The following is a 17254-nucleotide window of genomic DNA, read 5'->3' on the forward strand; positions in this document are numbered from 1 at the left end:
TTTCCTCAGGCTGATAGAAATTCCTCCAGCCTCGGCTTTATTATTCCTCATTATTGCCTCTCATCTCGGCTCTCCTCCTACCTGTCCGAGAGCTGGCCCATGACGAGCGAGCCCACGAGGAGGCCGCTCATGTAGGACGCCTGCACGGTGGCCATCATCCAGCGGCGCCCGCAGACCAGGTTGAACTGTGGGCGGCATCGGGAAGTGAAAAGAAGGCGTGAGATTAAAAAAAAAAAAAAAATCTTTCTAGTCTTCTCTTTTCTCTATTTCTCCTAAATTATTTTCCAAATCCTCCCTATACTTTCCCTCTGTCCCTCTCCCCACTTCCGCCACTAGCCTCCCCATCCCCTCGTCTTCTCTTTCCCTTCCCTTTGATTCCTCCCTCTCACCCCTGCCTCTCCTCCCTCGCCCAATTTCCCTCCCCAACCTCCCGCTCCCCTCAACCCTCCCATCCTTTCCCTCCGTATCCTTTCTATCTTCACACCCCAACTTTCCCTCTCCTATTGCCCCTTCCCGTTTACCCCTAAACCTGCTCTCTATGCCCTCTCATCCCCAACCTCCCTCTCCCCTCCACCCTTGCCCAATCTCCTTCCCTCCCACCCCAACCTCCTCCCCTTTCCCTCTCCCCTCTCAACCCCACCACTCTTCCCCCTTGCCCAATATCCTTCCTTCTCCTTCTCTTCCCTCCCACCCCAGCCTCCTTCTCCCCTCTCACCTCATCCTCCCTCCCACCTCTCCCATCTCCCACCCACCTCTACCCTCTCACCTCAGACACCAGCGTGGACTGGAACACCGAGTCATCGAAGATCCACGAGGAACAGGTCTTCGTCTTGTTGCTCAGGTGCTCCTCCAGGTCCTCGGGTTGCCAGGAGTCTCCAGACAGGTGCGAGGCCAGAGCCGTGTAGTTGTGGTCGTAGTAAGTGCATTTGGAGAAGCCCTCCTCCTCGTCCCTGGAAGGAGTGGTGGTGGTGAGGGAGGGAGGGCGGTGAGGGAAAGCGTGATAGAAAGGTGAGGGAGGTTGATGAGGGGGGATGGTGAGGAGGATGACAAGGAATGATGATGAAGGAGGGGGCAATAATAGTAATAAGGATAATGACGATTCTGAATGATAATGACATCAACGAACAATAAGAATACTAATGCCACATGGTAATGATAAAAGCGATCATTCCTGAATCAAAACTATTACAAAAAACAAAACCATAACAAAAAATCCCACCATTACTAACAACACAGCAATAACAACAACACAAACCACTTAAGGAGACTCACCAAGGTATAGAAATATTTTTGAGAAGTGAAACTTGCTCCGTTGTCTCTGCGTTCACGCCTGGCACGCGGCACCAGTGCTCCGGCGTGGCACTCAGGAAGGCTACGAAAAGGAGGGCCGATTTAATTCGATATTTAGATAGATATGGGGGATTTGATTTCTTATTCTAGATTTAGATAGGTGTAGTATTTGATCTGTCACTTTAGACAGATAGAGAGGGATTCATTCATCATTACAGATAGATGCAAGGCTTTGATTCATCACTTTAGGTAAATGCGGCATTCAGTTGTCTATTTAAGATAGATTCATTGATAGAAGTAGGAGGATGATACTATTGATGTGTAAGCAAAAACACACCTAAGCGAGTTAAAAATATTAACATGATAAAAATAGGCAAGCTCTGAGAGAGAGAGAGAGAGAGAGAGAGAGAGAGAGAGAGAGAGAGAGAGAGAGAGAGAGAGAGAGAGAGAGAGAGAGAGAGAGAGAGAGAGAGAGAGAGAGAGAGAGAGAGAGAGAGAGAGAGAGAGAGAGAGAGAGAGAGAGAGAGAGAGAGAGAGAGAGAGAGAGAGAGAGAGAGAGAGAGAGAGAGAGAGAGAGAGAGAGAGAGAGAGAGAGAGAGAGAGAGAGAGAGAGAGAGAGAGAGAGAGAATTGGAAAGGGATGGAAGATGGAGGGCTGGGGAGTGTATGGGGAAGCGGCAGAGGCCAAGGGCATCTGGCGTCAGTCCCTGGGTGATGAAAAGCTACTTTAAGAACTGCAGGGAATCTCGCACATACATACACAGATTGTGTTAATGAACGCAATAGATAGTTGACACAACAACTATCACGTGACATCCCCCTTTACTATACTTTCCTATAGTGCTATATGACCTTAGATGTCTAGCACATTTATCTTAACCATTAACCATTAACGCAAGCTTGAGGGACAAATTTAGTAGCAAAGTTTACGAGCATTACCTTCCAAGGCTCTGTTTAGCGGGTGACTAACATTAACGCGTCCAAGCGAACGCAAACACCTTGTGAAAACTGAAGGGAGAGGCATAAATGATTTATGTCTCCACATTTTTTGTTAATGATTTGTGTTCAGGTTTAGAAAACGGAGAACGAGTGAATTTTCCTACCGCGTGTTTATATATATAGACACGGGTCGAGCGGTAGTTTCCATGGATTGTGTAACTGTGAGTGTATAAGCGAACGCGGCAACGAGGTTCACTACGATTAGCGGGTACGTGCGTAGTCACGTGCATGCAGGGGTTGAATTCGTGAGAAAATTGAATATACTATCTATCCATCCATCTCTCTATATCTTCATTTCTATCTTCATTTATCTAAATCTTAATTTATATCTGCTTCTATCTATATCATTACCAAGATGTATTTACATATCTATATATAAACAAATTTTCTATCTATCCATCTACATTTCTATATACATACCTGTATGTACCTATATAATTATTCAAAACTATCTATCATAAGATCTATTTTACCCATTACTTTAGTTGCAGTTCGGAAAACTGTGTCAGCGACGCGGGCGAGAGACCGTGTAATTTTAGCCTTTGGTTCAGACCCGCGGGGAGGCGAGGACCCGCGGGTGGCTGGGTGCGCTTACGTCTCGTTTTCGTCTCTGTTCCCTCTTTCCTCATCTCTCCCTCTCTTTGTCTCTCTTTCTCTTACGTCTCGTTTTCGTCTCTGTTCCCTCTTTCCTCATCTCTCCCTCTCTTTGTCTCTCTTTCTCTTACGTCTCGTTTTCGTCTCTGTTCCCTCTTTCCTCATCTCTCCCTCTCTTTGTCTCTCTTTCTCTTACGTCTCGTTTTCGTCTCTGTTCCCTCTTTCCTCATCTCTCCCTCTCTTTGTCTCTCTTTCTCTTACGTCTCGTTTTCGTCTCTGTTCCCTCTTTCCTCATCTCTCCCTCTCTTTGTCTCTCTTTCTCTTACGTCTCGTTTTCGTCTCTGTTCCCTCTTTCCTCATCTCTCCCTCTCTTTGTCTCTCTTTCTCTTACGTCTCGTTTTCGTCTCTGTTCCCTCTTTCCTCATCTCTCCCTCTCTTTGTCTCTCTTTCTCTTACGTCTCGTTTTCGTCTCTGTTCCCTCTTTCCTCATCTCTCCCTCTCTTTGTCTCTCTTTCTCTTACGTCTCGTTTTCGTCTCTGTTCCCTCTTTCCTCATCTCTCCCTCTCTTTGTCTCTCTTTCTCTTACGTCTCGTTTTCGTCTCTGTTCCCTCTTTCCTCATCTCTCCCTCTCTTTGTCTCTCTTTTACGTCTCGTTTTCGTCTCTGTTCCCTCTTTCCTCATCTCTCCCTCTCTTTGTCTCTCTTTCTCTTACGTCTCGTTTTCGTCTCTGTTCCCTCTTTCCTCATCTCTCCCTCTCTTTGTCTCTCTTTCTCTTACGTCTCGTTTTCGTCTCTGTTCCCTCTTTCCTCATCTCTCCCTCTCTTTGTCTCTCTTTCTCTTACGTCTCGTTTTCGTCTCTGTTCCCTCTTTCCTCATCTCTCCCTCTCTTTGTCTCTCTTTCTCTTACGTCTCGTTTTCGTCTCTGTTCCCTCTTTCCTCATCTCTCCCTCTCTTTGTCTCTCTTTCTCTTACGTCTCGTTTTCGTCTCTGTTCCCTCTTTCCTCATCTCTCCCTCTCTTTGTCTCTCTTTCTCTTACGTCTCGTTTTCGTCTCTGTTCCCTCTTTCCTCATCTCTCCCTCTCTTTGTCTCTCTTTCTCTTACGTCTCGTTTTCGTCTCTGTTCCCTCTTTCCTCATCTCTCCCTCTCTTTGTCTCTCTTTCTCTTACGTCTCGTTTTCGTCTCTGTTCCCTCTTTCCTCATCTCTCCCTCTCTTTGTCTCTCTTTCTCTTACGTCTCGTTTTCGTCTCTGTTCCCTCTTTCCTCATCTCTCCCTCTCTTTGTCTCTCTTTCTCTTACGTCTCGTTTTCGTCTCTGTTCCCTCTTTCCTCATCTCTCCCTCTCTTTGTCTCTCTTTCTCTTACGTCTCGTTTTCGTCTCTGTTCCCTCTTTCCTCATCTCTCCCTCTCTCTGTCTCTCTTTCTCTTACGTCTCGTTTTCGTCTCTGTTCCCTCTTTCCTCATCTCTCCCTCTCTTTGTCTCTCTTTTACGTCTCGTTTTCGTCTCTGTTCCCTCTTTCCTCATCTCTCCCTCTCTTTGTCTCTCTTTCTCGCTACCCCTCTTTTTCTCTCTCTTCGTCTCTCGGTCTCTCTCTCTTTCGGTCATTTTCTTTCGTTCACTTTCTCTTTCTCTTGCTTTTCCTATTTCCTCCATCGCTCTTTCTTTATTTCCCTTTTACATTATCTCTGTCGTTTTCGGACTCTGTCTCAGTCTCCTTTTTCTCTCACTCATTCTTTATCTTTTTCTCTATCTCGCTCTCTATCTTTCTCTTTCTCTTCCTCTCTGTCTGTCTGTCTGTCTGTGTCTGTCACTGCATCTCTCTCTCTCTCTCTCTCTCTTTCTCTCTCTCTCTCTCTCTCTCTCTCTCTCTCTCTCTCTCTCTCTCTCTCTCTCTCTCTCTCTCTCTCTCTCTCTCTCTCTCTCTCTCTCTCTCTCTCTCTCTCTCTCTCTCTCTTTGTCGCCCTTGATTTCTTACTGCCTTTCTGTCGCTTTGACGCAGCTGCCATTGATATTTTCTCCGAAACAGAAACAGTGGAAGAATAAAAAAAGAAACAGAAAAACAAAGCATAAGAATAACAAAGCAAGAGGACATCGAATACAAATATGAAGATCAATACTACGCATGGGAAAAGATATATAAACAAAAGCACAAATTAAGCTAAATAATCAGAGACGATGAAAGTGCGAATGTCGCCAGTTGCAGCGAGAAAATGTTTCTAATCTCTACCGCGACGACCAGCTCGCAGCGGTTCAGGTGGAAATAGTAACCCGCGTGGCTCGGTTTCCCTTGTCCGGCGCCGGGAATGCTCCCCGACGTTCTTCTGTGGTTTCATTCACCTGCTCTTTTTCGTTTGTTTTTTCTTCTGTAATTTTGATTTTTTTTCTTTAGTGAAGTTGTTTTTTGTAGTTTTTTGTTTTATTTTTTTTCATTTACTTTTATAGGTGGTCGTTTTCTCTGATTGGTGTGTCATTTCTTTATGTATCTATTGCGAGATATTACAATTAATACGAATAGACACGCATAATTGTACGTGTGTTCAGTCAGCTCCCAGAGCAGAGTGGCGCTCAGGCGAGGCAGGGCGGGGACTTGCCCTTCTCCGAGGAGCTCCGAGCGGCCGTGACGGCGAGCGCCTCGACCTGCGCGCGAGACGGACGGCTTGGCGTGATTACGGGTCTATACCCCGTCGACGCAGGGCAGGACGAAATTATCATATTGGCATCAATGCGCATTTGTATTACTTCTCAATTTTCTCTCTCTTGGGGGTTGTGTTTATGTCTGGTAGCACTCAGCTGACCCATAACTCCCCACAAGCAGCTTGGAGAGCGCCACCGTGGCTTTCCTACCTTGCCAGAGTGTTTCCCTGTCTATGGGAGGTGACTGCACATGAACATGTACTCCTATCACTGTGTTACATGAAGTATGTCCATATCTATCACCAGTCTGGAGTAAATAAAGTGCCCCTTGCAGTTCCTATTTACTTACAAGACGCATTTGAATCAACCGATACGCTACACGGTATAGTTTATCATATTACTGCAATATATATTGTTCCAGTAATGCACAGCAATCATGCGGAGGCCGTCCACACCGAGCGATTACCAGACAAACCCTCAGGCTGTGTCGGCGCCCAGCGGCCGCGAGGGTTGCTGACCTGGCGCGACCGGTCATCCCGCGCTATTCGTGTGCTGTGCCACATGCTGGACGCGTGAACAGCACTCACGCCCACGCCCACGCTCAGTGCACGCGGAGGGAACTTCCACTCCTTTGTTTGTCGCTTTTGCGATACAACACAAACACACACACACACACACACACACACACACACACACACACACACACACACACACACACACACACACACACACACACACACACACACACACACACACACATATATATATATATATATATATATATATATATATATATATATATATATATATATGCATATATATGCATATATATATGCATATATATATATATATATATATATATATATATATATATATATATATATTTATATATGTGTATATATATGTGTATATACATATATATATATATATATATATATATATATATATATATATATATATATATATGTATGTATATGCATATATATATATATATATATATATATATATATATATATATATATATATATATATATATATATATATATATATATATATGCATATATATATATATATATATATATATATATATATATATATATATATATATATATATATATATATATATAAATATATATATACACACACACATTATAATGATGTCTATCATCAGAATCTGCTTATATGAGAAATACAATATAAGACTATTTACACTTATATTGAATAAATACAAACGCACATAAGAACAAATAAAATAGTAGCAACGCAAAATGTAAAACAAATCAATTACCAACGTATTTTCTCCATAGGTGTAGTGTTGAGTATGTGTCTGTGTCATGTTGACATGATGGCAAACTGCTGTCATGTCAACATGACACTATTACTTCAATCATGATTTTTCCCCAAGAAAGCGTCGTGGAACTAGTTCAGTTCCAGAGGATGAAAAGAGTAACATTTCTGACTGTTGTAACCACAGGCCCATATCCCCTTCCATCGTGTGCACACAATTACCTGAAGCTGTCATAAATGAGACCCAGGTACGTACGTATAACCCTGCAGGTAGATCTCCTTCCATGTAGGCCAGTGGTTGCCAACCCTTTTTATGCCCGCCCCCCTTCGGGAATTTCAATGTGTCCTCGCACGCCCTTGAATTTATAGCTTATTTGAGGATAAAGGAGGTGAATTTATGCTCAATTTGATCAACAAAAGAATATATTCTTTTTCATTTTCTAATAATATAACAAAAATGAAACATATGGACAGGAAACTATGTCCCAGATTATTTTAATAAATCCTACAAAAATAAACACCTACTTGAAATATCTTCATACAAAAATCAAAGAACTAACTAACGCTTTCAAATGAATTACAAATGAATTTTCAATTCAATGGCTATTTTCTTCCTGTTTCTTGATTTTGAGTAATACCTCGAAGGCCACCTCGCACCCCCTCGAACGCTGCCTCAGACCCCAGGAAGTGCGACCACCTCTGGTTAGGAAACCCCGATTTAGGCTGCTGAACCCAACTATGAAATGTACTTTTTCTCAAGAGTATTTTGACAGCGGTTAATGGCAGTTAACTTCTGATAATCACAATAATATAAGATGAATTATACAAATAATAATGTATCTATCTGATGATATTGTGTGCTAAGTTTATGTGAGGACTACAATCCCTTACTAATATATGCAGTGATTCTTTCTATTCATTTAAAGAAATATGATGTTCGACAACAGTTCTCGCTCCGAACGGCCGTCCCCATTGCAGTTATCAACAGCACAGTGAATGGATTAAAATACCCTTGCTTCATCTTATCCTTTGATGTGGACTCTCGTATCGGGCTCTGTGTTGTCTAGCAAATGTATTTTACGAAACTTTGGAATATGCACGAATGAGGTTAAACCGCAATTGTTCAGTAGTTTATTTTCCACATCTCTCAGTGTGCTGCCTCTATGTACAAAAGCGAGTGTGAGAGAAAGAGAGAAAAGGCGAGAGAGAAAGAGAGAAAGAGAGAAAATAAAGTGTCAACATACTATAAACAAGGAAATTCTAAAGCAGTTTAGCATAGGTAGACAAGACAGTGTCTCTGTTGCGTATCGCGAGCAAGGGACTCCCGACCTTGAAGACAATTAGGCGTCTGGGCGCTGTGGGTTTGCGTGAGAGTCTTAGGGTGGGAGTCTAGCAACTATATTATTAAAAAATAAGGAAAATAAGTAATATCAAATGCACGTTGCTATTTAGGGAGTGGAAGTCAATTGCGTATATACAGCATTAATTGGTTTTATAAAACATGAAAGATAAAATATTGAATTTTATCTTTCAGCACATACATGCTTTATTTTATCATCTATGTTTTATATTAACTTTATCCTATCTTCATTATTTTAACACAACTATGCCTAAAATTGTCATATTAGTTTTATTCCTTATTTATCTTCCACATCTTTTTATATGTGAGCCGTACAAACACATGCTTCAGTTCCATTGTCCTAATATTGTTTTTATTTTTAAAACATGTTTCATTGTTCTTGTCCCTTGTGTATATTCTGTAACTGTTTCATACGAAATCAAGTTTATTATTATTATTATTATATATTTAATTCTTAAACATCAGGAGTTATCAGATGCCGTGTTCTCATTGACTTATCTTCCACTTCGTTTGTTTACAAATTGCAATAGTCCATGTTGCTAACGACATGCCAGAAAAGAAGAAATATCTATTGACTTATTTACTAACCAGTTAATCAGTCATTCAGTTTCTCTACCTATCTTACAATATATTCATTAGAGTGCCTATGTCTATCTGCAAATGTCTATCGACCTATCGATGACTCCATATAAAAAGTTTATACAATGGCTCCAAATCATTTCTTTTACAGACCCTCGCCTTCAGAACCAACATCATCCTTAAATTACAGATAGTTTACATTGCTGCCAGCTGACGCCCTTCCCACTTGCTGTGCCGCAAATGAATGAGAAAAGGGTGGGGAAAGATAGAGGCAAAGTAGAGACCTTAAGAATTCTTTGTTCGGAGGTCCATCTGACTTTTGCCGTCTGCTCACTTACTAAACTGCCAGACGCAAAGAATTGCCCTCAAGTAAAATAAATATAGTATAGGAATAGAACAAGAAAGAATAGGGTTTCCGAGACACGAAAATTTCCTGATCGAAGACGAAGCAAAAAGAAAAGAAGAAAAAAAATGGGTATTATATCTTATTTGAAAAGGAATCCTCGGTTCTTCGATATATAATTCTGTTTCCATTGTCGCTGCGTTTCATTTCATTTATTTTCCGCCATAATGTACATTTTGTTCATCGCTCTCGTGGTTGAGTTTCGCGTGGACAACTCTCGCTTTTAATCTCACAGATAAAGTCAATAAATCAAAAAGTTTCGCACACTAAAAAAAAAAAAAAAAAAAAAAAAAAAAAAAAAAAAAAAAAAAAAAAAACTTAAAGAAACGATATTCTACCTTTCTCTATAGACACAACAACAACAACAACAACAAAACCAACAACGAACACAAGACAAACAAAAACACCAGAAACAACAAGAAATGGAAAACGCGATAAAAAGGGGAATTCCCGGCAGCATAAACAGCAACAGGGGACTAAAACGTTGGACTTCTTGGAACGACTTTGAAAGCCCTTGAAGGATGTCCAAGATGTCTCGAAACGTTAGCTAATCTAGAGATGAGAATCTGCATTTGGTTGATTTTACTGGTCTTATTTAATTGCGAATGGAGGAGAAATTAATCAGAGGCAGTTAATGATAACAGGTGAACGAGGAAGTACATGTAATTATATACATAAATAGAGAGATAAGTATATAGATGGAAGGATGGATAGATAAATAGATTTATGGATGGATGGATGGATGGATGGATGGATGGATGGATGGATGGATGGATGGATGGATGGATGGATGGATGGATGGATGAATGGGTGGATGGATGGATAAATTGATAGATGGATATATGGATGGATATACAGATATATAGACAGATAGCTGGACAGATAAATAGATAGGTGAATTAATTATTAGCTGAATAGATAGACCAGTAAACAAATGACTAATTTGCACATTTACCTCTTATTTCTATTTATCCACCTGTTTCTTTGTGCTCTTGGCTAGCGTGTTGTTTACTTTTCCTAATTTGTACGAAAGTTATTTTTTTCGAGAATAGCGCTGCTTTGCTGCCAGAGCTCGCTGAGTCTACTGTTTTGCCATTTGCTTTCCTTTTTGTTTTCATCATCGTGGGTTGTCTGTCGTCGAGTTGTATTTATATACGTAGTACTGTTACTGGTGTTTGTGTATTTTTTATGTGCTTCTAGTCGTTTTCTTGTTTTTCTTTGGAAGTAAGGTCCATTTTTTTTTGCATAATTCATTATGTGGTGCTTTTACAGTTCTTGCATTACCACCATTCCCTTACAGAAATTCAATGGTCTATTCATAGTTATAAAATCGCAAGATGATGCAAGTGCGCCATAGTATAGCATATATAAATGTTATATATTTATTCAAGTAAAATGAAACTGAATAAAAAACAAACAAACAGAAAGTAAATAAACACACCCCTCCGTCACTGTATCCGATTACGTTTCTGACAGCTTCCACAAAAATCATAAAAAATCAATATTACGTAATAAAAATTCCTAACCAAATCAAATAAAAAAGGGAGATAAAAATAATGATTCAACTAACCCGAAGACACAGCGTGGATGGCGCAGAATACTTGAGAGAAATCCGTGATGAAGAAAACGAGTTTCTGCCACAAACCCCAAGACCCGCAGAGTTCCAGCGCCTCGTCGAAGTCGCCGCCATTCTGTAAGGAAATGAATTCGGACACGTGATTGCGGATTTTGTTGATTCGTGTTATTTTAGATTTTTTGTATTTATCTATTTATTTTTTTAGTGTTTATTGTTTTTTAGAGTCCTTTACCACTTTATGTTTGTATATATGTAATTAATGTATATATACATACGCGTGTTCGTATGTATATATACATGTATGTATGAATAATGGTTCACCTATTGATTTGCTTACCTGTTCATTTACATAACATTTTCGTCTCTGTGAATCTATCATTTGGGAAGTGAACTGAATGTTTTTTATGGGAATTCAATAAAGTTTTTGGTATTTCTACGAACTGAGGAAATGGAACGGTTTTATTGTCGAAATGTGAGAAACCAGCTGACAATATCGAGTTTTAGATACTAAGGTGAAAACCTCCTTATCCCATATCCAGAACAGCAAAATGTTGAAAGACGAAAAACAACTTTGTTGAATATATATGTATACACACCTACACCCAACTTGTTCAGTCGGTACGTGCTTGCGGCGAGGACTTTGAAGTCACAGAGAGCTTTACGTAAACAATGCCCAGTAAATCATAAATAGGTCATTAGTGATATGTTTCTCTTGTTGATTGTACTGGACTGGGCATATTTTTGAGGGAAGAGTCTGTTGCTAAGGGGAAAGCTGACAACATCGGCCCGCCTGAGGGCAGGGTGCTGCTGGAGAGGCAGTCTGCCGAAGGCGACTCCTCGAAACAGGCAGGAGAGAGAGAGACGCCCCTCGTCGAGGGCGGAATTCACGGTTAAATTCAGGTGACAGGTATTGTAACGTACAATAACGAGGGGGAGTGCATATATATGTGTGCTATATAATGAGTCTGCCGATGGCTACTCCTCGAAACAGAATGAGGATGGACGCGGTGGCCGGCCGCCCGAGGACGCTTCCCGGCAGCCATGTTGGAGAGCGTCAACATCTCGACAAGGACCCGCATCGCCCATCCCTCTCTGACCGTCGGAGCGAGGATCTCGTGGGAGAGGAGAGATCCGGATATGCTGGTGTCAGGACCGTGATAGCTCATGTAGGGCTGTGCCAGGTGGCGAGGAAATGAACCGTTGGGAGATGGGCCCAACCCCCCCCCCCCACCAGTCCAGCTATAATTTTAATTTCACTTTCTTGTTATGATTTCATGTCGAAGACAATTTATTTAATACATGTTGTCCCTTGGGGTAGGAGAAGATAAATATTATTTGTTATCTAGGGAATATGGCCTATGAGGGGTAACTGTCTTTTTTTTATTTTTTTTATTTCTTTATTTTTTTTTTAAACAAAACCCATTAAATTAGTTTGCTAATAAATGTTACAAGTGGAAATAATCTAAGTAGACCATATCTAACTGCTGTCAACAACCATTGAGTAAAACCAGCCACCTCCCGCCTTGACTGGTTTTACTTTATCATGTAATTTCATAATCAAGTAGCATTTATTAGTGCTGTCATTCTTGACGTAACTTAGGGCCTATGATTTAACTGCCAAAAGTATGTAAGAGGAAGAGAAAGGCAAAAGATAAATGAAGAAATAAATAGAAAAGGGAGAATGAAAGAGAGCGAGAGAAAAAAACAACAACAACGAAAATGGTGAAAGACACAACATGCATCTTCCTCTATCCATCTTCTACACAACACAAATGCCCTTCTAAAATAACCCCGATAACCCGTACTCAAATCAGCAACAACATCACCTTCACGAAACAGAGAAGGAACTTACGTGGCGCTCCTGCTTGGTCTTCTCGGGGTCAGCCTCGTCCGGCCGCGAGACACTCAGCTCGAGGTCGCTGCTGCGGGCGCTGTGGTCCGGGATTGCTTTCGTTGGGTCCTTGGCCATTGCTACGGCTTCTTTTCTTCTTCCTTTCCGGTTTTTCTGCTTGTTTATTTTCCTTCCCTTTCGTCTACTATGTTTTTTTTTCCTTTTCTTCTCTTGCTTCTTTTCTATATGCTATGCCTCTTTATTTTTCTGCGTCTCCTTCTTGTTATACTTATTATACTTCTTCGTGGTCTTCCTCTTCTTCGTCCTTTCCTTCTTGTTCTTGTTCTTCACACAGGATTCTTATCAGTGATTATCGTCTTATCTCTTTCAGCGTCTTTGTGTTGACAGCCATGCCTCCTCCTGGTTCTCCCACAGTGCACTCAGGTGAAATATATATCTATTTATCTCCGTTTTTCATCTTTTCCAAATCAAATATCCTGTTGTTTTCAGTGATTTTCCCCCTTTTTTCTATGTTCTCTAGATTTGATTTCCAATTTTCTGTATTGTGTTTCTCAAAGGAATATTTACAGCGATTTTTATTTTCTATTCAGCGGTTCTCAGTCACAGACAGCTAACTACCTCTAAACTCACGTCAAACGAACCACAGTCTGGCGAGAACGCAACGAGTTTTAGCCCCAAAGTCTACACCCCTCCCAACTAACACCCCCCTTGGCATACCCCCTCTCCCCCCCCCACTACTCCCCCTTGGATTTCTACCTCCACCCCCCACCTAACCCCCATCCCCACCTCCCCCTTCCCCCTTGACCAGCGCAGCTTCTCACGTGCCAAAAAGTGGGGGAGGTTTGGGAAAACATTGAAGTGTGAGAAGGGAAGGGAACGGAAGGGAAAGGGAGGGAGCGAAGGGAGAATGGAAGAAGGATGGGTAAAGGGAAAGGGAAGGGTAGGGAATGAGGGAAGACGGGGAAGGAAGGGAATGGAAGGAAAAGGCAATGAAGAAGGAAGGAGGGATGGTTACATGAAAGAGAAGAAAAGGGGGAAGGATGAGAGCGAAGGGGGAATGAGGAAGGATGAGTAAGAGGAAAAGAAACAGTTGAAAGGGGAGATAGAAGGGAAGGGAACGAAGGGGGAAGTGAGGAAGAATGGGTAAGGGCAGACGGAAGTGAAGAAAGGGTTGGAAAAAAGGCAAGGGGAAGAGGAGAATAATGAAAGGAAATTGAGGAAAAAAAGGAAGGAAGGGGGTGGAGAAAGACTGCAAAGAAATAAGGATGGGAAAGAATGGGTTAAAGAAGGAGATAGAGAAGAAAATGAGAGAAAGAAATGCCAAGAACAGAGGGGAATTCAAGGGAAGGGGAGGAGAATGGAAGAAAGGGGAAAGGAGGGGGCGAAAGACGAGAAAAGAAGGTGCGGCGCAGTAACGTTTTTTTAGTAGATACTCGTTAGTAGATTTTTAGTAGATGTTCGTCGTAGAATCTATTTTCGCGCACACGCACACACACATACACACATACATACCGCACACAAAACACAAACACACAAACAAACAAACACACACACACTCACAAACGCCCACACAGACAAACAAACACACACACGCTCTCGCTCTCTCTCATGACATTTAGCCTTTTAACACATTAAAGATTTTTAGAACTACACTCGAAATGCCAAACTATTAAATATAAACACACATACGAAATAAACATGCAAGTCCATTCCATTGAACACACACACACACGGTCATACAGATTTAAACATACTTATAAACACAAAAAACAACAGAGAAAAGCCACACACATACTCACAGACAAAACATACATAAACTTACACGCTAATGCACACAGTTATCCATAATACATTGATACACACAAAACCTACACACAAACAGTCATACATGTGCACCGCAAACACAAACACGGCTTGAACATTTACGCACATGTGACCACTAACGTACTCTCCGCCCGTTCTACTTTCATACGTTGTTCTTGGCAAGAACCAAATTGTTCTGCTCTTTAGCCTCTCTCTCTCTCTTTCCCTCTCCCTCACTCACTCTCTCTCTCTCTTTCCCTCTCCCTCTCTGTTTCTGCCTCTCTTTCTCTTCCTTTACCTCGTTCTGTCTCCGTCTCATTCTATTTGTTTTTAACTGTCTCTTTCTCTCTCTCAATCCTTCTTTCTGTTTTTGTTTGTCTGTCTCTCCCCTCCCCCCCACCTCTCTCTCTCTCTGAGTGTCTGTCTGTTTGTCACTCTCTCTCTCTCTCTCTCAATCTATTTGTCTATCTGTTTATCTCTCTTCTAAACGGTTTTCTTGTTGTTGCACGAACCCGGACTGGGAGCAAAAAGGAGGAAAGAGAGAAAGATAAATTCATGAATCTGAGTGATTTAATCCACTTTTATTTCAACAAGGCAGACTTTTTTTTGTCAATTTCATAGGTTAATAGATAACAATGGAAATCAAAGCTTAATATAACCAAGAGTATTTTTATTTTTGTTCTCCTTTGTTGAATATTTGTTTTGTTTTCACGGTCAAGAACGCACAGAAATCTGGGTTGAAGACGCTTTGCACCGCTCTCGCAGATGCCGGGCAATCTTCTGGAGTTTCCGTTGAAAATATATTATTTTCATCAGGGATTATACTTCGGAATTTTGTATTTACGCACTGAATCTTATTCTTAAAGAAATGTGCAAGGAAGGTAAACTACAGATTATAAGTTGATATTGAATTATATATCTGATTTTCGTTGGCGTTTCCCTAGCGTTTGCTTTTGAGGACACTGGGGCGCTTGTACGCACGCACGTTCTGGGTCACGGACGAAATCCTGTCTTCCTGACTGCACGATCCCGTCTTCCTTTATTGCCAAGGAGGTCATGTTTTTATTAGCGTTGGTTGATTTGTTTTGAGGTCTTTATGAAGTTTTCACACCAGGTGTGGCTTAGCCTAACAGATGACATCAAATTTTGGTGGTGATCCGGATCCAAGAATTAAAAAAAAAAAAAAAAAAAAAAAAATTGCATCATTACGCTTTGTGAAGAAGTTGGGGGGGGGGGGGGTATGGGTGGTGGAGAATGAAAGGGGTCTTGTCTTGCTGGTATACTGAGAGAGGTAAAGGTGTGACCTCTGAGAATGACCGCGCCCCGAGGACGGAGAGTGAGGCCTCCTGCCCTGTGACTGCTCTGCTAGGTCTTGGTCTGCCTCTGGTCCTCTCTGCCTCTCTGCCTGACGAGACGTCCTTACATGCAGCGCCTCCTTGTCCTGCTGGCGGAGGTGCCTCGGACCCTATTCTTTGGGCGTCCATTCTTCCGGGCGTGGCGAGGGGCCGGAAGAGAAAGTCTTGGGCTGGTAAGGAAGGTGCGAAGCCAGGAAGTAAGGCGGCTGCATTGCCTAGGTGTGAAGCCCAACCCATCCGGCTCTGCACAGCGTTGACACCCCTATTGCCTTGGAGATAGGGCTGACTATTATTATTATCATTATTACCTCCTCCAAGGAGACTATGTCACCGGATGTCGAGAAAGAGGTGATTTTAGTGTAATTATTTGTGTGAATGTTTTATTGCATCAGTGACCCTATTGCCTTGACGGAGGTATGCGCTCTGGGAGTGCTTCAAGTTAATTTAGTTTTCACTTTACTAAAAAAATTTCAATAGTGTTTACTAACGTACATGTACATGGTGACACAAGGACGCGAGGTTTCGAGCAGAGGGGGCTTGAAGGCATCTAAAGGAGGTCGAGAACTGAGGGGGTAGGGAGGGGTACTCTCCTGAATGGCCGGAGGCGCCTGGAGGAGGGAAAGTGAATGAGGGACGAGGGATGGAATGAGAGGAGGGGAAGAGGAAGGGTGGAGGGAGGGAAAAGGAGGAAGAGGGAATAAAGTCAAGGGAAAAAGGAAGGAGAGATGGGAGGGAAAGGGAGAAAGAAGGGATAAAGGAAAAGGAAAAGGAAGGAGAGATGGGAAGATAAGGGAGAAAGAGGAATAAAGGAGAGAGAGAGAAGGAAGAAAGGAGGGAAGGGAAAGATTTCATCTTGAGTTCGCTTTACAGAAAAATACAGAATATAGGAGAGTCGTAACACTGAGGTTGCCCGACGCGCTGCATGACGTGTGGCTCGCGTAGTGTTCTGCGCCTCAGATAAAACACAAACTAAATACAGGAAAGCAATAAAAGATAGAAATACAAGTAAATAAACATCAAACACATATCAGAGACCAAAAGAAATACAAACAAAGATATAACAGGGACTGTAAGAAAGAAGAGAAAATATCAAACAGTTCCCGCACAGGACCTGCCGTTTCCCGCCAACGCCACAGGTTCTCCGGAGGCGGCGCCGAGGTCTTGGCAGTCTCCCTCGCGACGTCAGGCAGGGAGGATGCCGGCGCGTGGTCAGCCTGCGGTTCATAGCGAGGAAGGCAGGGAGGGAGGACAAGAGAAAGGAAGGAAATTTGGAAGAGGGGGAAAGTAAGGAAGGAGAAGGAGAGGATAAGGGAGGGAGGAAAAGAAAGGGAGAGAATTTCTAAGAGGGGGAAAGGGAAGGGAGCAGTAGAGGATAAGGGAGGGAGGGAGGAAAGGAGGAAATAATGTAAGGAGGGAGAGAAGGAAAGAGGGAGGGAACGAGAGAAAAAGAGAGGGAGAAAAGAAGGAAGCAGGGAATGAAACTGAGGAGAAGGGAACAAGGGAGAGAGGGAGGAAGGATCGAGGG

General features: G+C 42.1%; 1 protein-coding gene across 1 annotated transcript in view; it reads right to left on the reverse strand.

Moving 5' to 3' along the window:
• The window catches only part of LOC113804577 (organic cation transporter protein), a gene marked incomplete in the record, with an annotated part of 16023 nt that extends 2783 nt beyond the window's left edge, over nucleotides 1-13240 (reverse strand). The window contains 5 exon segments of the mRNA XM_070138989.1: nucleotides 82-185; nucleotides 767-950; nucleotides 1273-1372; nucleotides 10714-10834; nucleotides 12572-13240. Of these exon segments, the coding sequence (XP_069995090.1) occupies nucleotides 82-185; nucleotides 767-950; nucleotides 1273-1372; nucleotides 10714-10834; nucleotides 12572-12688 (626 nt within the window).
• Nucleotides 13241-17254: the final 4014 nt, after the last annotated feature.

Source organism: Penaeus vannamei, chromosome 25 (assembly GCF_042767895.1).
Source record: "Penaeus vannamei isolate JL-2024 chromosome 25, ASM4276789v1, whole genome shotgun sequence".
Taxonomy (NCBI): domain Eukaryota; kingdom Metazoa; phylum Arthropoda; class Malacostraca; order Decapoda; family Penaeidae; genus Penaeus; species Penaeus vannamei.